The sequence below is a fragment of the Euprymna scolopes genome, chromosome 27 (assembly GCF_053919585.1).
Source record: "Euprymna scolopes isolate OS-2025 chromosome 27, ASM5391958v1, whole genome shotgun sequence".
Taxonomy (NCBI): Eukaryota; Metazoa; Mollusca; class Cephalopoda; order Sepiida; family Sepiolidae; genus Euprymna; species Euprymna scolopes.
In genome coordinates this window covers 65799617-65821874 of record NC_136508.1, presented here as the reverse complement: position 1 = coordinate 65821874, position 22258 = coordinate 65799617, and the positions used below count along the sequence as shown (strand labels likewise).

Below are 22258 nucleotides of genomic sequence, written 5' to 3'. Positions count from 1 at the left end.
AAAGAGAGAGAGGGAGGGAAGGTGCAAAGAGAGAGAGGGAGGGAAGGTGCAAAGAGAGAGAGAGAAGGTGCAAAGAGAGAGAGAGAAGGTGCAAAGAGGGAGAGAGAAGGTGCAAAGAGGGAGAGAGAAGGTGCAAAGAGGGAGAGAGAGAGAAGGTGCAAAGAGGGAGAGAGAGAGAAGGTGCAAAGAGGGAGAGAGAGAGAAGGTGCAAAGAGGGAGAGAGAGAGAAGGTGCAAAGAGGGAGAGAGAGAGAAGGTGCAAAGAGGGAGAGAGAGAGAAGGTGCAAAGAGGGAGAGAGAGAGAAGGTGCAAAGAGGGAGAGAGAGAGAAGGTGCAAAGAGGGAGAGAGAGAGAAGGTGCAAAGAGGGAGAGAGAGAGAAGGTACAGAGAGGGAGAGAGAGAGAAGGTGCAGAGAGGGAGAGAGAGAGAAGGTGCAGAGAGGGAGAGAGAGAGAAGGTGCAGAGAGGGAGAGAGAGAGAAGGTGCAGAGAGGGAGAGAGAGAGAAGGTGCAGAGAGGGAGAGAGAGAGAAGGTGCAGAGAGGGAGAGAGAGAGAAGGTGCAGAGAGGGAGAGAGAGAGAAAGGCAAAGAGAGGGAGAGAGAGAGAAATCAAAGAGAGGGAGAGAGAGAGAAAGGCAAAGAGAGGGAGAGAGAGAGAAAGGCAAAGAGAGGGAGAGAGAGAGAAAGGCAAAGAGAGGGAGAGAGAGAGAAAGGCAAAGAGAGGGAGAGAGAGAGAAAGGCAAAGAGAGGGAGAGAGAGAGAAAGGCAAAGAGAGGGAGAGAGAGAAAGGCAAAGAGAGGGAGAGAGAGAGAAAGGCAAAGAGAGGGAGAGAGAGAGAAAGGCAAAGAGAGGGAGAGAGAGAGAAAGGCAAATAGAGGGAGAGAGAGAGAAAGGCAAAGAGAGGGAGAGAGAGAGAAAGGCAAAGAGAGGGAGAGAGAGAGAAAGGCAAAGAGAGGGAGAGAGAGAGCGAGAGAAGGGGCAAAGAGAGAGAGCGAGAGAAGGTGCAAAGAGAGAGCGAGAGAAGGTGCAAAGAGAGAGAGCGAGAGAAGGTGCAAAGAGAGAGAGCGAGAGAAGGTGCAAAGAGAGAGAGAGCGAGAGAAGGTGCAGAGAGAGAGAGCGAGAGAAGGTGCAGAGAGAGAGAGCGAGAGAAGGTGCAAAGAGAGAGAGAGCGAGAGAAGGTGCAAAGAGAGAGAGAGCGAGAGAAGGTGCAAAGAGAGAGAGCGAGAGAAGGTGCAAAGAGAGAGAGCGAGAGAAGGTGCAAAGAGAGAGAGCGAGAGAAGGTGCAAAGAGAGAGAGCGAGAGAAGGTGCAAAGAGAGAGAGCGAGAGAAGGTGCAAAGAGAGAGAGCGAGAGAAGGTGCAAAGAGAGAGAGCGAGAGAAGGTGCAAAGAGAGAGAGCGAGAGAAGGTGCAAAGAGAGAGAGCGAGAGAAGGTGCAAAGAGAGAGAGCGAGAGAAGGTGCAAAGAGAGAGAGCGAGAGAAGGTGCAAAGAGAGAGAGCGAGAGAAGGTGCAAAGAGAGAGAGCGAGAGAAGGTGCAAAGAGAGAGAGCGAGAGAAGGTGCAAAGAGAGAGAGCGAGAGAAGGTGCAAAGAGAGAGAGCGAGAGAAGGTGCAAAGAGAGAGAGCGAGAGAAGGTGCAAAGAGAGAGAGCGAGAGAAGGTGCAAAGAGAGAGAGCGAGAGAAGGTGCAAAGAGAGAGAGCGAGAGAAGGTGCAAAGAGAGAGAGCGAGAGAAGGTGCAAAGAGAGAGAGCGAGAGAAGGTGCAAAGAGAGAGAGCGAGAGAAGGTGCAAAGAGAGAGAGCGAGAGAAGGTGCAAAGAGAGAGAGCGAGAGAAGGTGCAAAGAGAGAGAGCGAGAGAAGGTGCAAAGAGAGAGAGCGAGAGAAGGTGCAAAGAGAGAGAGCGAGAGAAGGTGCAAAGAGAGAGAGCGAGAGAAGGTGCAAAGAGAGAGAGCGAGAGAAGGTGCAAAGAGAGAGAGCGAGAGAAGGTGCAAAGAGAGAGAGCGAGAGAAGGTGCAAAGAGAGAGAGCGAGAGAAGGTGCAAAGAGAGAGAGCGAGAGAAGGTGCAAAGAGAGAGAGCGAGAGAAGGTGCAAAGAGAGAGAGCGAGAGAAGGTGCAAAGAGAGAGAGCGAGAGAAGGTGCAAAGAGAGAGAGCGAGAGAAGGTGCAAAGAGAGAGAGGGAGGGAAGGTGCAAAGAGAGAGAGAGAAGGTGCAAAGAGAGAGAGAGAAGGTGCAAAGAGGGAGAGAGAAGGTGCAAAGAGGGAGAGAGAAGGTGCAAAGAGGGAGAGAGAAGGTGCAAAGAGGGAGAGAGAGAGAAGGTGCAAAGAGGGAGAGAGAGAGAAGGTGCAAAGAGGGAGAGAGAGAGAAGGGCAGAGAGGGAGAGAGAGAGAGAAGGGCAGAGAGGGAGAGAGAGAGAAGGGCAGAGAGGGAGAGAGAGAGAAGGTGCAGAGAGGGAGAGAGAGAGAAGGTGCAGAGAGGGAGAGAGAGAGAAAGGCAAAGAGAGGGAGAGAGAGAGAAAGGCAAAGAGAGGGAGAGAGAGAGAAAGGCAAAGAGAGGGAGAGAGAGAGAAAGGCAAAGAGAGGGAGAGAGAGAGAAAGGCAAAGAGAGGGAGAGAGAGAGAAAGGCAAAGAGAGGGAGAGAGAGAAAGGCAAAGAGAGGGAGAGAGAGAGAAAGGCAAAGAGAGGGAGAGAGAGAGAAAGGCAAAGAGAGGGAGAGAGAGAGAAAGGCAAAGAGAGGGAGAGAGAGAGAAAGGCAAAGAGAGGGAGAGAGAGAGAAAGGCAAAGAGAGGGAGAGAGAGAGAAAGGCAAAGAGAGGGAGAGAGAGAGAAAGGCAAAGAGAGGGAGAGAGAGAGAAAGGCAAAGAGAGGGAGAGAGAGAGAAAGGCAAAGAGAGGGAGAGAGAGAGAAAGGCAAAGAGAGGGAGAGAGAGAGAAAGGCAAAGAGAGGGAGAGAGAGAGAAAGGCAAAGAGAGGGAGAGAGAGAGAAAGGCAAAGAGAGGGAGAGAGAGAGAAAGGCAAAGAGAGGGAGAGAGAGAGAAAGGCAAAGAGAGGGAGAGAGAGAGAAAGGCAAAGAGAGGGAGAGAGAGAGAAAGGCAAAGAGAGGGAGAGAGAGAGAAAGGCAAAGAGAGGGAGAGAGAGAGAAAGGCAAAGAGAGGGAGAGAGAGAGAAAGGCAAAGCGAGGGAGAGAGAGAAAGGCAAAGCGAGGGAGAGAGGGGGGATGCAGAGCGAAAAATACTTTTTTAAATTTTTTTTGCTCCATTTTTGGACAAGAGTACATCTGTGACTTGAGATAAGACAGTCATTATACTTTAATGTTCAGTAAAAGATTATTTTTTATTGGAAAGAATTTGCATGGACAAATTAGTATGTTTTTTTTTTGTTTTTTTTTCTTTGTTTCATACAGCATTTCAACTTATTTAGAATCATTCAAAATCATTTCGATAAAATTATGTACCCTGGGTTTTCTTTGATTAGTTATTGATGAAGATTTTTATACGTTTCAATTTCAAATCCATTTCGTATTACGCTTGTAATGTGTACATTATGCAGAAATAATCGCTAGCAAAAAGTAAAGTTTTCGTACAAACGGAAGTTACCGATTATTTTTTTTTATTACAAGGGAGTCACCACTTAAGGTCCGGGGGCCACTCCTCGAGTTAAGAGTTAATGAGTGTACGGTAGTCATCGAGACAACAGGGTAGTTATCGTTAAGGGTGGAAATTAGGTATAACTATTTCAGGGACTGCTCAACAGTTCACATTGGATTTGAAGACGACCATGTTGTAGTCAGCTGGAAAGCAGACAAGCGGAACACTAACAGTTCCACAGACGGGCAGTTCTAGGAAAGAAACTTTTCAATATTTCAGTAGATATCAAGATTTCAAGCGTTCTTAATATTCTAAGCGTAATATTAAATATATTTTAGCTCGATATGCTTCCTCGTTTAGAAATACTTTAAAATGCAAAACTATTTGTCGCGTACACAATTTTTCATCGTATTATGTCCAGGCCATTAAACTGTGGTTTACCAGCTAAGGGCTTTCTAAATTTGAGCTTGAATACCGGATGCAGAAAGAAAGTGAATAAATTTAACAAATGAAACCAGAATGCACAAAACAATCAGGGTTCAAATGGTGTGAGCATAAAAAAACGAAAATGCACTGACCGTAGTGAGGTGACCAGGATGCAGAAAGGTCGGCCGGCATTTGTCGCGATAATGATTGTCCATTGTCCGGAATACTCTTGCGACTTTTTGGAGCAATTACTTTGTACGATGCGATCCGTGAGAGGTCGTCGTCACTCTTCCAGAGTTCCGGTTGGGTAACGTCATCGGCGTTCGGTTGAGAGAAACCAGCGTTCAGCAGTTGCTCTGAATTGGAACGTTTGTAGATACCAACTAGGCGATTCGCACTTCGACTTCGATATGACGCGTACGTATCACCAGAATACCTAGAATAAATAAACGGTATAGATATAGGTATACGTCCATAACTACTGCCCTACACCATGAATAAAAAAAAAATGTTTGGTGTGTGTACTCGTGACGAGAAAAAAAAAAAAAAAAAAATCGGTGAAAGTTCACTGGGGGACCACCCGAAGATTTACCTTTAAAAAGTTGATTACGAGGAGGTTGAAAATGAGAAAATGCCTTCAGGAATAAACACCCCCCAACCTCCCCATGTTAAGAACGGCTTTCGGAATAAACACCCTTTGCAGATTGCAGTGCGGCAACCGTGCATTGATCGTCTTCGGGTGGTCCCCCCAGTGCACTTTCACCAAAAAATCATACACCAAATATCATGTAAATTGATCAAATAGTTTTATTTAAAAAAAATAAATAAATAAAATCTTATGGCTAAACGACAATCGACAATATCTTGGCGCCAATTTACACAAGGGAGATAATTCCAAATGATTCAAGCTTTTGCAAGATTTAAAAAGTCATTCTTAATATGGAGGAGGGTGCATCGGAAAACATCAAATTAGATTTAAAATGATTTTCTTTATAAAAATAAAATTTGATCAATTTACGTGATTTTCGGTGTATGATATTTTCTTTCCAACATACAGATTTTTATCTATATTTTTTCTAGACGGAGTTATGGACCATCAACGATATATATATATATATATATATATATATATATATATATATATATATATATATATACACAGCGCGGTTCAACAAACCGGAATGAACCAGAACACAAAAGAAAATGAGCACATGTGCCAAAAATGCTTAAGTACAACTTTTTATTTGGAGAGTGCATAGCAAGGGCAGACAAATGCAACTTCAGGACGGAATAGAAAACCGAAAAGATTTTTTTTTAGTAACAAAGCAAGAATTCTGAATTTTTTTAATGTGTGCTTTTGTTGAGAAATTTTGTTTTTTAATGAATTAAGTAGAACCCTGGGATACGGTAGCCCGAGAATACGTTTTTTTTTTTTTCAGGTTACGATATGGAATACGATATTTTTCCGGCCCCTAGTTACGGGGTTTGCCACACCTTACGATGTTATTTGATTATATACATGTGTATTATATACTGTACTGTATTTTGTTAATTTTTAATGCCGTATCCGGGTTTCTACTGTAAAGGAAACGTATAACACCATAGTTATTTTTAATACAGATTTTAAAATTTAAAAAACATGAATATAAAGTTTTGTAACATTTCTAAACTTGAACTAATAAGAAACTGAGGCACTATATTTGTTAAAAAAAAAACAAAAAAAAAACAAAACAAAAACTATTTTGCTTAATTTATTTATTGCAAACTATTATCCGCATTTTTCTTGTTTCACGAGGTTTCAGCCAACTATTCCTCTAGCCTTCGTCAGGTGGTAACCACGACGGGATATGAACTTTGAATCTCCTAACTGCATTCTCAGCAATTACTGCCTTCCATAGTTGTCATCTCACCACGTTTTTGGTCAAGTAAGCCTCTGGCCGGCTTTGGGTAGGATTGAAACCTCTATCTTCAGACAATTTTCACCTGGAACCGTAGAGATTTAACGTCTACCCACTTCACTACAGGCCCCGAATCTCTACGGTTCCAGATAAAAATTGTCTGAAGACAGCGGCTTCAATCTTACCCAAAGCCGGCCAGCGGGTTACTTGACCAAAAACGTGGTGAGATAACTATGGATGGCAGTAATTGCTGAAAATGCAGTTAGAAGATTCAGAGTTTCTATCCTGTCGCGGTTACCAACTGACGAAAGCTAGAACAATAATTTGCCGAAACGTCATGAAACAATAACTAAGATGATGATAACCGTCCGCAATAAAGTTAATATAATACTCATCTCAATAATGAATTCCAATTAAAATAATATATTGTTTTATTATAAATTTTCGATTCTCTGCCCCTGCTATGCACTCTCCCCATGTCTAAACTGAAAACCAAAAATGTTGTACCCACGCACAAGTGCCGCATTTTTCAATGATTTCATTTATTTCGACAAAAGTCGTAACCTGATTCGAGTTTCTCCGTTCATAGCTTAGTCGCGACTACAAACCTATGAATACTTATTCATAAGATTCGCTTATTTCTTATCAAACCTAAAACCTGATTGATTAGCAATCAATCTGCGTTGTAGTAGGCAGTCAAAATTCATAATTTTATACGAAAAAGTTGGAATTATTTCTTTGCTAATACGAAATTTCACCTCTTAAAATAAAATCAACAAAACAGTTTGGTTATGAGACTTCTTTATCGGAAGTTTTTTTTTTTTTACCAAAGGAGTCACCACTTATCAAGGCCCGAAGGCTACTCGAAGATAAGGATTGAATGTAAGGTGGTAGTGTAGTAATTGTTAATGGTGCAAGTTGGATAAAATTTGATTATTGTAGCGGACTGTTCAACAAGAATTTGTTTACGTTAGAATTGAAGGCCACTATGATATAGTCTGCTAAGAAGCAGGCCAATAGAACAGTATTCCATAATAGGGCAGCTCTAGGAAAAAAGCTGTGTTCGTGGAATGCGTTTAGATTTAAGCGCAATTAAAGAGTGGGGGGAAACTTGATAGTGGTTGTAGCTATTCGAGTTTGTTTTGTGAGTTTGGCGAGAAAGGAACATAAATTGGAGCTCAGACGAGCACTTGACATGAAAATAATGATAGAGCAGAGAAACTCACGACGTCTCTTCTGTGGGAAAGAGATTGCAGGGAAGAAAAAAGGGTATCACCTACTAGATTTTGAAGCCGGTTTTGAACTATCAAAGCAGAATAGGGTGTGCCGAGCAGCTCCTGTCCAGATGTGGAAGCAGTATTCGTTTTAGGATGTAGCTATCACTTATACAGATGGAGGATTGCATCGGCAGTGAAATACCTACTGGAGTGGTAGAATGATCCCATCATTTTTCCAGCGACATTGGCAACGGATTTGATGTATGCGTTGTTCCATTTCAGATCAGGAGTGAAGGTCAGTCCCAGAAGACTGTCAAGACATGGGGTCTCACCCAGACGAGAGCCATTCATTTCAATTGTACTGAAGAAAGTTGGGTCAGTAATCACAAGGTTTAGAATTGTATCGGCTAATATGTTCACGGTGTGAATATACGTATTTATGTAATATACGAGGGTGGGCGGTTCAAACGAATGTCTTATTTTTTATTCTGCAAAAATAGATTAAGCGGAATCGTAAATTACATTGTTATGATGATTGAACTTATGTATTTATGACCTGAAAGTTTTATATCTCTGTTGCAGATATTGACAGTGTAAAACTAAGAAAGCTACTCATCATGAACGCCAGAAGTAGATATTGCGTCATTGAATTCATGGCCAAAGTGCATTGAGAATGGTGACTATGTAGAAAAATAAATTCTAGAGCACAAAAGGTCGCTCGTTTTAATAGTACTACTTCTGTCTTCAAAGCTTTTCAACTTTTGGAGTTAAAAAAATAGGCCTTATTTTTGGAGCGACCTTCATTTTTATATGTGAATATTTGGCAGCGTGGCATTGTGTATGTGTTGGATTACCTTGTTTTTGATAGTGCGTGTATAGATGTGTGTGAATTGACGAAGGCTTGTACACGAGTCATTGAGTCCTTTTTAAGTTGCCCCCCCCCCTAAACAAAAGCACGAAGTGGGGGGAGGGGGGGTTGAGTGTTGCGCATACATTGAGGTCTTTGAGAATTTTGAAGAGAACTAATTTTTGTTGCGCAGGTCTTACATGAGTTAATACTAGTTTATTACTTTCACGTAGATGTGTAACATAGTCGTTACGCTCAAACCGTCTCCGTTACAGTTCAAACCTCTCTTGGGGGCCCCCACGCTGTCCAGCACTGTTGAAAAGGAACAAACAAAAATAACGTCAAGGGTGTGAATTCCATATAGAAACGTTGATTTAATTTATTTAAAATAAAATACGCATCAAGTGCGCTTGAAAGACAAATCACAACGTAATATTAGAAAAATAAACAAATATTTACTTTATTGCAGACTATTATCTTCATCTTTTTTGTTGTTGTTTCACAACGTTTCGGCCAAATATTCCTGTGGACTTCGTCAGGTGGTAACTGCAACAGGATAGGAACTCCAAATCTACCTGCATTCTCAGCAATTACTGCCTTCCATAGTTGTCTCACCACGTTTTTGGCCAACTAAGGCCAGAAGAATAATTGTCCGAAACGCCGTGAGACAACAACTAAGAAAGATGAGGATAATAGTTCGAAATAAATAAATAAATAAATACTCATATCAATAATGAATTCCAATTAAATAATATTTACTTGTTTGAAATTTATAAGAAATATTTCTGAGCTAAACTATCCTCAGTATGTTGTTTTCTTTCCATTTTTTTTTCTTTCTCTCCATGTTGTAAAATTGGAGAAAGAAAAGTCTGTAAAGAGCCACGTGTTGTATCTCAGCGGTTGTATTTTGAAATTTTGGAACAGTGCGTAGGCAACGCGAGAATAAAGTCAAGGGTGTGAGTTCCATATAGAAACGTTGATTTAATTTGAATAAAATGAAATACGCATCAAGTGCGCTTAAAAGCCAAATAACAACGTAATATTAGGAAAATAAACAAATGTTTGTTTTTTTTCCTAATATTATGTTATGATTTGGCTTTCAAGCGCATTTTTTTTTTTTTTTTTTACACAAGCATCACCACATAATCAAGACCAAGAGGCCACTCAAGGATAAGGGTTAAAGAGTGTACAGTAGAAATTGGACATTATAGTAATCATTAGTAATGAAAATTTGGTAAAGTTGATAACTTATATGGAACGGCTCATCAAGAACTTATTTACGTTAGACTTGAAGACAACCATGTTGTAGTCAGCCGGAAAGCAGGAAAACGGAAGACAATTCCATAGGCGTGCAGTTCTAAGAAAGAAGCTTTGTTCATGGAATCTACGTTTAGGTTTAGGCACAGATAAAGAGTGGGGGGAATTATTGATAGTGTTTACAGCTAGACGAGTGTTTCTTGTGAAAGTTTGGCGAGGGGGGGACCATACACTGAAGTTCAGTCGAACACTTTCCATGAAAATAACGATACATCAGAGACAAACTCGCAACATCTCTTCTGTGAGATAGAGGTTGCAGGGAAGAGAAAAGGACATCTCCTATGAGGTTACAAAGTCTATTTTGAACTCTATAAAGGCAGGACAAGTTCTTTCTAGCAGCTCCTGCCCAGATGTGGTAACAGTACTACATCCTTGGACGTACCTGGCTCTTATATAGATAGAGAATTGCATCAGCAGTGAGATATCCACCGGATCAATAGAAAGATCCCACTATTTTTTCAGCGGCTTTGGCAACAGATTTTATGTACGTGTTCCATTTAAGATCAGGAGTAATGGTCAAGCCCAGAAGCTTGTGAAAACTTGAGGCCTCCTGAAGACAAGAGCCATTCATTTCAATTCATGCCAGATGTGGATCAGAATGTTGATGTAAAGAGAGAAGTGTGGTTTTAGATGCATTAAAAGTAACCAGCCACTCCTTTCCCCATTGTACTACGTGCTCAAGATCAGAGGAGAGAGAATCGGAGAGAACTTGGTCGTTTACTGTCTTAGATGTGCTACCATAAATGGTAGTGTTGTCAGCATAAATGTCTACAAATGATGTAAGGATGTGATTTGGAAGATCATTAATGTAGATCAGGAAAAGAGTTGGGCCCAGGATGGACCCCTGAGGGACTCCAGCATTAATACTGTGAGCTTCTGATTTTTGCCCCTCAACTACTACTCTTATGAACCTATCAGAAAGAAATGATTTAATAATTGAGAAGATATTTCCAGCTATACCATAGCTGGAGATCTTGTGAAGTAAACCTTTATGCCATACCCTTTCAAAGGCCTTAGATATGTCAAGAGCATTTGCCCTAGAAAGGTTGCCACCGTCGAGAGATTTGCTAATCTTATGAGATATAAATGTAAGCACATCTGCTGTAGATCTAGCAGAACGGAAACCATATTGAGTGTCACTAAGAAAGTTATTTTTGTTGAGATGGTTGATTACTTCTGTATTTAACACAGATTCCAGCAACTTACTCATGATGCACAGGAGACTTATTGGCCTGTACTGAGAGGGGGATGAGCGATCACCTGAATTCTTAAATACAGGGCATACTGATGAAATTTTCCAGGGTGATGGGAAGCTATTCTCCTTAAGACAACGTTTAAACAGTTTTGTAAGTATGGGCGCTAGTTCAGGTTGAAGTTTTTTGAGTACTATAATTGGAATACCGTCAGGGCCAGTTGCTTTACTGGAATCTTAGGTTTTTGATTAGCTTGGCAACATCACGTACAGATATACGTATATCACATAGCGTGTTTTCTGATACAAGAGGAAATATTGGGGGTTGGCGGCCTTGGTCGCAAAGGGTAGAATTAGCTGCAAAGTTCTTGGCAAAGAGTTTGGCTTTGTCTGATGCTGACGAGATTACCTCAGGTCCATTGATGATAGTTGGGATAGAGCACACGCTTCTGTTCAGGATTCTGTTTGCTATTTGCCAAAACTGATGGGAACCAAGCCGCTGCTCAGGTACTTTGGACTTAACAGATGAAGCATACAACTCTTACATTCTTTATTACTTTTTTACAATGGTTTCTGGCAGTCCTGAAAGCGGCTTTAGTTTCCATACATCTATTACATTGAAAGCAGTGGAAAAAGTGATTTCTGTGCGCAATGGCAGCAGCACATTCTGGAGAGAACCATGGCTGGCTGTTAGGTTTTTGCTGGAACTTTTTCGAGGGTATGAAACGGTCTCTACCTACAATTAACCATTCCGTCAGGTCTGATAATATAGAGGACACATCTTTTTTAAACATGGAACGCTGAGGTAGATCTGATATAAATGTATGGAAGCTATCCCAGTCAGCCTTAGTGTATCGATATACTGTACGATGGAGAGGTACGTCTGGGGACTTATTACATTTCATTTTTATCTTAATTGATACAACAGAGTTGTCGGAAGATCCAAGAGGAGACAGAACAGAAACTGAACATAGTTCAGGGCAAGTTGTGAGAAAAAGGTCTAGTAGACTCGCATACTGGCCGTCATTGTCGGGCACACAGGTGGATTCATGAACAATCTGAGTGAGGTCATAAGCAATGGAGAAATCATGACAGAACCTCCCCTCATCATCGGTCTTGTTTGAGTGGGTCAACCATTCAACGTTGTGAACATTGAAGTCTCCACATACGTGAATGTTAGCTGAAGGATAAGCAGATAAGACTTGGTCAATTTTCTCAGATATGCTTTTAAAGATAGTAAGTCCGCTGTTGTGGGGGCGATAGAGAGTAAATGCAGTAGTGTGAGCTAAAGCAACCCGGAAGCACATATAGGGTAAGTTAGGATCTTCCCTGGATATGTCCCTACCACATGGAAAGTCATCTTTAATATAGGCACATATTCCATGCCCATGGCGATCTTGGGGTCAGATTTTATTTTAAACAAAAATAAATAAATCTAACTCTGCGTTCCTTTGTTTTTTAACACAAGTCGTTTTTCTTTGTCCCTGTCTCGTCACCAACTTAAGCCTCTTGCTGTCACTATGGGGCCACATGTCCATCTCATCTGGTAGTTTTTATTCTTTCTGCTCCACTACACGCCGATCGTAGACAGCCATTTCTCGTCTGACTTCGCAAGCCAATCTTTTTCAACCGCACTTTTTCTTCTCCCGACCATGTGATATCCTTTTTTTCCTTTTCTTGTCGCGCAAGCTCTTGCACACTTCCTAATTTGCATATGTGCTTTTTTTTTTTTTGGTTACTGCTGCTAATATCCTCGCAAGCCAGCCATCTTACAGCTCCTGCTGATATTTTCTCACGCACTCATATGCATTCTGTTACAGACGTTTATTTGGACGATCGAAACGGTTAAAAATACTTTAAGTAAACACGTTGATATGAAAACCCACTTGCTTTAAGAAGCAAGGAGGAGAGTAGTTCGAAGCGAAGTAAAGAACAAAAAATGTCTTAGGGGTCTTCATGAGTTACTACAGTTCTTTTCTGCTTTCTTATTAACATTGTATCAGTTTTTGCCCCCCCCCCATCCCCGACAAAAAGAGAGTAGACCTGTAAACTTACCCTTGTCCGTTCGTCTGTCCGCACTTTTCTCAATAACTACGCCTTAGAATTTTTTGAAATTTTGCACAAATATTAAACATATATGAGTAAAAAAGTAACAGAACGGATTTTCTGGGAAAACTCCGGTGCCCTCCACCATCCCAGGGGTGCTTTTCATGTTAAAATGGCTAAAATTGACACTTTTTGTGCTTATTAAAAAAAAAAAAAAAAAAGAAGATTTTTATAAAACTTTCTGAAAAGTTGTAACTAACTAATTTCTGTATAATTTTGTTTGTCTATTTTGCAATAACTCTTGGCTGTGCCCCAGGGGCTCTTTTAGGGCTAATAAAAACACTCCATTTTTGGGACTATTTTACCATATTTGTCCAAAATTTTCTGTGTATGTCTATTTAGCAGTTTTGCATGGTGCTGAACTCAAATTTAAATATGTTAAGGCCTTGGGGACTTTTGGGGTTAAATGGAGGGGAGGGCAAATGCTGAACTTAGTCATTTTTTATGCCTCGTTCACTGTGCACTCACGAGGGGGGGGGCATGCATGCTTCACTTATTTTTTTTTAACGTTGCGGTTGGAGGCTTAGTCATCCCTTTCTCTAAATTCGGATAATTACTTCGCCTTTTTTCTTCCTCGTTTCTTGATGTGACAGTCGAGTTAACCCCAAATTCGTTTATCTCGCTGCTCATTCCATATTTGGACATGGCGCTCACCAACGCACTTCATTAATCCTAATCACGAAGGCTAAAAAGCAAGCGACTATAATTGCTACCCCTTTTCCTTCTCCACTTCATTAGAATTAGTTTTTCTCCTCACTCCCTAAAGCGAAAAAGTTTTCACAGGAATGTGTGAGTTCAAGTATTTTCGATCAATGACAATCGTTCCAAACACCACAGAAGATTCTAGCTTGCGTCGACTTACTATTTTTACGTAGATATGTTGCTTCTTTGGGTTTGGAACAATTTTCATTAGTTAGAAATACTCGAGTTCACGTATTCCTTTGCTTTGGTGAACGAGGAGGAAAGCGAATTCCAATGAAGCGGGAAAAGAAAGTGTAGGAATTCAAGTCATTTGCTTTTTAATGTTCATTTGAATTGCATTTTTCTTCGGTTGCGACAAGTTGTTAATCACAATAACCTCATCAGCTGACCTTGATGCTTCTACAGAATTTAAACGAAACCAAACTAACTTTTCGCTGACCAACCTTAAACTTGGTTTAAGGTTTGTTCAAGTTTAGGTTAGGGTATATTTAAGGTTAGGATAACCAGTTCGGGACAATTTCTGTAGGAGTAATCTGCCCTTTGTTCCATGTGAGAAAATGGAAGCAATTTATCTTCGTTTGAAAGTCTTTACTGTATTTACTTTGTTTCGCTAATTTTTAGGTTTTATTCCGTGTAAAGAGAAAAGGGCGATTGTCATGTCATAAATCACAATTATACTAAAACTTTTAAATCATCGGTCAGGTGACAATAGAATTTCATGGTTGGTTATTAGCTGAATCTTATTAACGCAAAATGAAGTACAATGTGAAAAATTGCGCGCGTAAAAAGATAAAAATAATAAATTTCACCAAAAGAAAATTTGGGTGGTTATCCAGAACCCCCATATATTAATTAAAAAAACAAACAAACAAAGAAAAACATACACCCCCCCCCCAAAAAAAAACACAAACAAACACACAAAACAAACAAACACACAAAACAAACAAACACAAAACAAACAAACACAAAACAAACAAACACAAAACAAACAAACACAAAACAAACAAACAAACAAACAAACACAAACAAAGAAACACAAACAAAGAGTTATCAGTTTCAAGATGGAAACGCAAAATGGTCCCTTCTCGAATACTTATAAAAAATTTTTTTTAGCTGAAAATGAAATTTGATGAATTCACGTGATTTTTGGAATATAACATTCATGTTCCGTCACGGATTCGTAGACGATAGAGATTTTTAAAACTTTGTTTTTGATTGAGGAAATCTTGGACAAGAAGCAAAATTTGTTACATCCGTTAAATACGGCTAAATTTATCTCCTGTTGCCCGGATGAAAGAATATCAATTGTCTGATTAAGTTTAAGATAGACAATATGCTAATGCTCGCTGGTTAATATTTGCATTAAAAAAAAATGCCCATTGAGAGAAACAAATCTTGTAATAAATATAATAACTTGATTATACACAATACGAACCGTACTTTTATTTTCTTTTTTAGATAGAGTTTTCAAGTGATATTCAATTTTATGGTGTCTTGTTTGTTAAATTATTTGGGGAAAGTACAGAAAGCTTAACGTCCCTTTCTTCTTCCAATGATAGAAATGGGATTCTAAATAACGGCGTTATTATTTCAACACTGCCTGTATTCTGCCTAAGTCCCAAAATAGAGCGACAGAAAAGGTACGAAAACGAAAGCGGGACATATTTACTAACGCGCACACACGCACGAAATTCGGAAGCTTAACTCATTGTTCTAAGAGAGCTAACTATTTTCCTAAAGTAGTTGAAAAAAATTTTTTATTACAATAACTCGAATGTTAATTACAATATTGTCGCGATTTACATTTTTTTAATATTAATTTTATAAAAAATTGTTTTAAAAAGTAGCCGCAAAATCTTTTTACTATTCTAAGTAAAATGGAGTATAGTCATTTTTTTTTTTCTTCAAAGATACCAAAATATATAGCAAATGTTTACGTATTGATGTCTATTTTTAAATCAGATAGTTTTGTTTGGCATTTATTCTTGCGAAAGAATGCAGAGGAAATGGTTATTTTTGAAACGTGATCTCTCTCTCTCTCTCTCTCACACACACACACACACACACACACACACACACACACTTCGATAGTGCAAAGACTGCAAGACTCTTGCAGTCTTGCACTGCAAAAGCGCGCTGAAAATTCCATTGAGAGAGCAAACTAATAGTAGGTTCTTACCTTGACTTAAACTATAAAAACAAACCACAAAATTATGCATTTTACTTTTACTCTCAAACCAAAAGATACATTTCTGACAGCGCTTATGTTTTATAAAATAATAGTATTAAGATAATTATCAAGATTAGGAAAACAAATTTGTAATCGTAGTCTGAATTTACAAGACTAATAAATTTATGAACAAAGGTTTTCTCCCTTTAATTTTCGTCCAGAGTTATCTACCCTTAGATTGGTAAATTACTTTATTTTAAAACCTGCCGAATCTGATTTCTTCCGTTCTGCCCGAGAGATTGTTTTGACATCAGTTTCAGAAATAATGATCGAATATTTAGAAACGTTTTACCAGACATCGCTGCTGTTTAGGATTTCATTACATAATCCTGACTTTTAGCGATTTGTTCAATTTTTTTGTGGTTATTAACAAAAATGTAGTCTCACAATTATAGATTTTGCAAGGGTTGGGAGGTGGTTATTAGCCCCTGTTTATTTGCCTCCCAACGAAGGCATGGTTAGAAACAAACTTTTTATGTAAGGGAAAATCCAGCTACCCAAAAGGAGTATTCTGGATTTGGACAAAAATAAAAATTATTCCAGTCTAGAAGGATTCATCCTTCACTGTCAGAGGACAGATGAAATACACTAGCAGAAAAGACGCTAAACTTAGTAATTTATTTTCGAAAAGATATTTAGGCACAAGTAGAACTTAATCTTAAGCAAAAATTCCAAGCGTTATTTTTTTAATTTTTTATTGTTGCATTTTCGAACACGTTTCGAAATCTTCATTGTTTTTTAATGAGCAAAACAGTGAAATTTGAAATTTTTTATCGCACGTCATATTAGGTGTATCAGAATTTTTGACACCCCTAACACGAAACTGCGAATAAAATATAAAAATCTCGTAATTTCTCTGTTAAAAGTGGTTTGTTTATTTTCTTTATGGATTATACTTCAAAAATAAACTAATAAAGTTGTTTTAAAAGTAATAGAGTTTTTTTTTTTTTTTTTTTAAACAGTAATGAAATTAATTGAATTTTACGAGCTCGGTATTTTTCAATTTTTAAACTTTAAAAATCTATCAAACTTTTTCTATTGATTCAATTTTTACGATATTTTCAGGGTCAATGTGAAATGTTATGCTCATTCCAATAAACCGAATATAATATTTTAGACAAACTTTTTTTTTTTTTTTTAAATTCACGCATTCCCCGATTTTCAAGTGTCTATTAAAAAGTAAATAATTTACTCAAAGGTTTATATATCACAACGAATTGAATGATTTTGGTAAAAGTTTTAAGGCTTTATTCAAATACTTATAAGCTATTTTGTTCACACACATACACACGTATATATAGTAGGCAATTCGGAATTTTACCTCATTGTTCTAAGGGGCGTAATTGTTTTATTAAGCAAATTATTTTTATATACTTCATTTAATGTAGAAGTTTTATAACAAAAACTACATTTATAAGCCAAATTACAATGCAACATTATGTAAAATAATCAAATATTCGTTTAAAATTAATATTTCGGCGATACACGCCATCAGAATTTTATATATTTTCCCTTGTCATAGTGATAAATAGAAGGATACAGTTAATACAGAAACTGCGTGTTGTTCGTCAGTCAGCGGTGATATTTTCTGATGCCGGGAGATTACACGTGGCACACGTGATATGAAAGTCATTTTTTTTTTTTTTTTTTTGTAATATAAGTTGTTTAAATTTTTAAAAAATCGGAAATACGTTAATTTTTCTTAAAAACATGCAAGTAATTGTGAAAATAATTTTTTTTCAAGTAAAATAGAGTTACGTCCCTTGGAACGAGTTAATATAATTGCTGTTTAGTAAGAGCAAAAATAGACACATGTGCAATTACATAAATTTATATTTTCTTAAAGTATAACCAAGGCAGAATATAAATCCATAAATGTCCATTAAATCTAGATCTTTCAAAGATTTTTTTCTCAAGTACCAACACATATGTTGAAATTCGTAAAAATTACGAAAAATGATCGAATAAAAAATTTGTTAGACTTACTTTATTTACAAATATAGTTATTATTGATCCACCATTTTCTAATTTGAAATAGCAATGGTTAATTGAAAACAAGGGAGATAAGCGAGTTTATCAAATGAAATTCGTCGTATGAGACCAAACCATTAAAATGGCATTTCATAAATTTTATCTTTTGCTCTAATTAATTTTGTACTTGATCATTTTTTTTTTTTTAAACTTTAACTGGTTTAAACATTTCTACTTAAAATACATTTTTAGATATCTGATTATAATCAACACGCACTTGCACTGCTGCTTTATCAAATTCTTTTTTTTTTTCATTTCGTAGGAATTTCATCCTTAGTCTATATCATACACACTCTTAATATATAAGAGATACATTGATCAAACTGCTTTAAAAAGGGATTGAATTTTAAGTTCGATATTTTACTAGCAGGACCCATGAAAATTCTACGGAATGAGAAATGTATTTAACCAACAAATGTTTTGATAAATCTCATTTATCTGAATAGTGCAAAAAAAAAAAAAAAAAAGTTTTTTGGGATAGAAAAATCAACACAACAAATAAGATTTTTTTTTACCATTACCATTTTACAATAGTGTCGTCGTTGTATTTTAAATATAAAGCTGACCGAAATGAGATAAATTAATAAGTACTAATACGCAGGAAGTAATATTGTGCTACATAGTTCAATACAAATAAAATTACATTGCAAGAAACAATCTTTAATTTACTCATTCAGTCTAGCACCTCTTGGAAGACAATGGTTTTCTGTTTTTTTGTTTGTTTGTTTTTGCTCGATTTCTTTCAATTTTCTTTTTTTTTTTGCTGTTTATTTCATTTTTTTTTTTGCTCGGTTTCTTTCAATTTTTTTTTTTGCTCGATTTCTTTCAAATTTTTTTTGCCGTTTCTTTCAAATTTTTTTTTTGCCGTTTCTTTCAAATTTTTTTTTGCCGTTTCTTTCAAATTTTTTTTTTTGCTGTTTCTTTCAATTTTTTTTTTTTTGCTGTTTCTTTCAATTTTTTTTTTTTTGCTGTTTCTTTCAATTTTTTTTTTTACCGTTTCTTTCAATTTTTTTTTTTTTTTGCTGTTTCTTTCAATTTTTTTTTTTACATAACGTTTCACTGACTTTTGTTCACCATTACAACAATGATCATATATTATTCTAATGATATTTGAAAATAAAACTACATCGAAGTGATGTCACTCATATTCTTGCCCAGGGTCGGCAAATGAGCCTTTTTCAAGTTCGATATTTAGCAATAGCATGACCTGTGAAAACTCCACGGAATGAGAAATGTTTCACCAACAAACGACTCGTATTATTTGGATTCTTCAGACTACTGCTATTATCTTGTGTGTCATTTCCAAATTCGAATAACCAATCCTCATCTCAAAAAAATTAAACGTAATACCAAAATTGTTTTTATAGAGCTGATATTTTTCTGGATAGCGCATTTCTTTTTTTTAGAAATACCAATAACACGGAGCAAATAATTTAATTAATTTTAATTGTCCATTGTATTTTAAATATCGAGCTGACCCGAAGAAGAAATTAATAAGTACTAATACTCAAGTAATATTGTGCTACATAGTTCAATATAAATAAAAGCACGTTGTAAGGGAATCTTTAATTTACTCTTTCAGTCATTTTTGCCTTTTTGTCCCGTTTCTTTGTAAATGCTCACTTTTTTACGTAACAGTTTGCTGACTTCTTCGGCGAAGAACAGATACACATCGAAATTACAAATCTTAGAAAAAATCTTTTAAAAATAAATCCGGGTCCATTAGTTTTTTTTTTTTTTTTTTTTATACGATGAATGTATATTTTTGAGATTATGATTTATAATTATTTTTTGTATCAATTAAAAATGAGAGACTTGGCGTCATTTGCGTTTTAAATTTCAAACTGCTGTGTTCGTTGGGAAAGCAAGTAAACCAAACAGTTTTTCACTATTCACCAATAACATCCAGTGTGAATACACCTAAAGATGGTTGGAGGTTACCGCGGCCGAAATGTGAAAATAAAATAAATAACCAAGATGAGAATAATAGTCCAAATAATACAAAAATTATAAATCTTCAAACAAAGACAAAAACAAACAAAGACAAAAACAAACAAAGACAAAAACAAACAAAGACAAAAACAAACAAAAAAGACAAAAACAAACAAAAAAGACAAAAACAAACAAAAAAGACAAAACAAACAAAAAAGACAAAACAAACAAAAAAGACAAAACAAACAAAAAAGACAAAACAAACAAAAAAAAACAAACAAAACAAACAAAAAAAACAAAAAGAAAAATAAACAAATATAAACACAAACAAATATAAACACAAATAAATATAAACACAAATAAATATAAAAACAAACAAATATAAAAACAAACAAATATAAAAACAAACAAATATAAAAACAAACAAATATAAAAACAAACAAACAAAAGAAAACAAAAAAAAACAAAAAAAACAAAAAAAAACAAAAAAAAAATTAGTTTCGCCTTAATCTAAAATGGTCATCTACTTTCAAGTCAGTTTCTTTCCAGGTAGCGTTTTAAGGGCATAAAACCTTACTTTAATCCTTACATTAACCCTAAGTCCGTATTGCAACAGCATCCCCCCCCACAAAAACACGTTTACGTTTAAATTTTAACTAAAACGATTGCTTGACTTTCAAACGCTAGATGCTAATTTTATGTTAAATTTATATGCAAAACTGATCTCCCAGTTTACATTCTAAAATGTTTTTTCTTTAAGCTTTTTAATGTAGAATCTTTTCTTTTTAACGGAGTTAGATGATTTAGCTGAGGTTTCCTATCTATAACACAAAGTACAAACGTCTGTATGTTAACATCACCAAGATTTGAAAAATACGCGACGCCCTGTAGCAACTCGCTGCAGACCTTAGAGTAGGTGGACAAGGAGCGTTCCAGTTGCGCTTACATGTTATCTACACCCACGCAAATATTACACCATAAATAGCAAAACTTGGCAATTGTTACGGACGGCGTTGAAAGCCCTCACGTGACAAAGGTGTTGACTTTTCATCCAATCGGCATCCAAAGAAAGCGAATTTCAAAAATATTTGTTTTTTCTTACAGCTTTTGCTGGAGTCGGTTCGAAACCTATATATATAAAAAAAGGTACTGCGCGCGAAATCGTGGCTACCTAGAAAGAAGGCCGATGCATATGACAGCGTAACGTCACTTCCTAATTAAGTTGTAGGTATAGACAGCTTCCGGTATTCAACCACGTGGTCATGCTAATAGGCATAAAAATTATGGCTACGAATATGTGTTACCGATTATATGTTACCGATTATATGTTCTAAAGAAAAAGAACAAGTCTCCATTCGGAAAATAATTATTATAATTGCACATTTGGGATAATTTTAATCAAAATATCGTGAGTGAATTCATGTTTGAACGTTTATTTTTATTGAAGAAAGTCGAATATTTCATTTCATTTATTTATTTATTTTTTTTACTGCAAAACAAACAATTTTTGGGTTTGTATTACTGTACACACAGATTCGAAAAAGTTGTCACAAAACAAATATAGAACAAATAAATGTTATCAAAAGCAATATAAATTACTTTTCTACCAAACTGGATATATTTTTCGTGTTTTTATTCAATGTAACATGTTTATTCAGCTCGAAAAACATACATTGTTTACCGATGTATTGGAAAATTCAAAATAACGCCCGACTCTCTCTTTAACACGGTAAGTTCGGGAAAAGGTGTTATAAATAATAAACTAGAAAAAATACCATTAAAAACCACCGAATATATGTCAACCTATGTCACGGTAATATATATTGAGCAAGTTTCTAACAGTATTTTGTCTAGTTTTATATTTATAGCACCTTTTCCCAAACTTACCGTGTTAAAAAGAGAGTCGGGCGCCATTTTGAATTTTCCAATACATCGGTAAACACAGTATGTTTTTCGAGCTTAATAAACATGTTACATTACATAAAAACACTGAAAACATATCAAGTTAGGTAGAAAAGTAACTTATCTTGCCTTTGATAACATTTGTTATATATTTGTTTTTTGACAACTTTTTCGACTATGTGTACAGTAATACAAACCCCAATTTTTACATATTTTTCAGTCCGTTCTATTAATGATAAATAAAACTTTTCACTGAGTATTTTCAAATATTTTAAAGTAAGCATTTTTCACAGCAGTGTTTTTTTTTTTTGACGATTGGTGAATTATCAATATTTTAGCACGGTGCGTAATTCATTTCTTTGAAATATATTTAAAACTTAAATTTTTTGTTTTTTTTATAACATTTTAACTGTAAATAATTTACATAACGGGTTTTTTTTACTGTACAGATTCGAAAAAGTTGTCAAAAAACAAATATATAACAAATAAATGTTATCAAAGGGAAGATAAGTTACAAACATGCCGACATTTTCTTTTTTAAAATATATTGATAAACATTGTATGATTTTCGAAGCGATTACGTTTTAAAGTGAGTAAAACCACTAAAAACCTTTCCGGATAGGTAGAAGAGTAACTTATCTTGCCTTTGATAACATTTATTTGTTATATATTTGTTTTTTGACAACTTTTTCGAATCTGTGTGTACAGTAATACAAACCTAAAATTTAATTTAACTTGAAAATAATATTTAAAATACACGTACGTACACTGCACAGGCACCCTTATTATTATCATAATAAAACTGGTGTAGATGACATCGACTGGCGCCACACCACACCAACTAGTTGTGAAGGGTCAGGGAGGATGGAAAGACCGAGGTGAGAG

At 36.4% G+C, this 22258-nt stretch overlaps 1 protein-coding gene across 2 annotated transcripts in view; it reads right to left on the bottom strand.

Moving 5' to 3' along the window:
* LOC145248885 (uncharacterized) overlaps positions 1-22258 on the bottom strand; it is a 315242-nt gene that overhangs the window by 220851 nt on the left and 72133 nt on the right. For both annotated transcript variants that reach the window (XM_080110648.1, XM_080110647.1), the window contains exon 2: positions 4152-4435. In XM_080110648.1, the coding sequence (XP_079966774.1) occupies positions 4152-4435 (284 nt within the window). The remainder of the gene's footprint in view (positions 1-4151; positions 4436-22258) is intronic.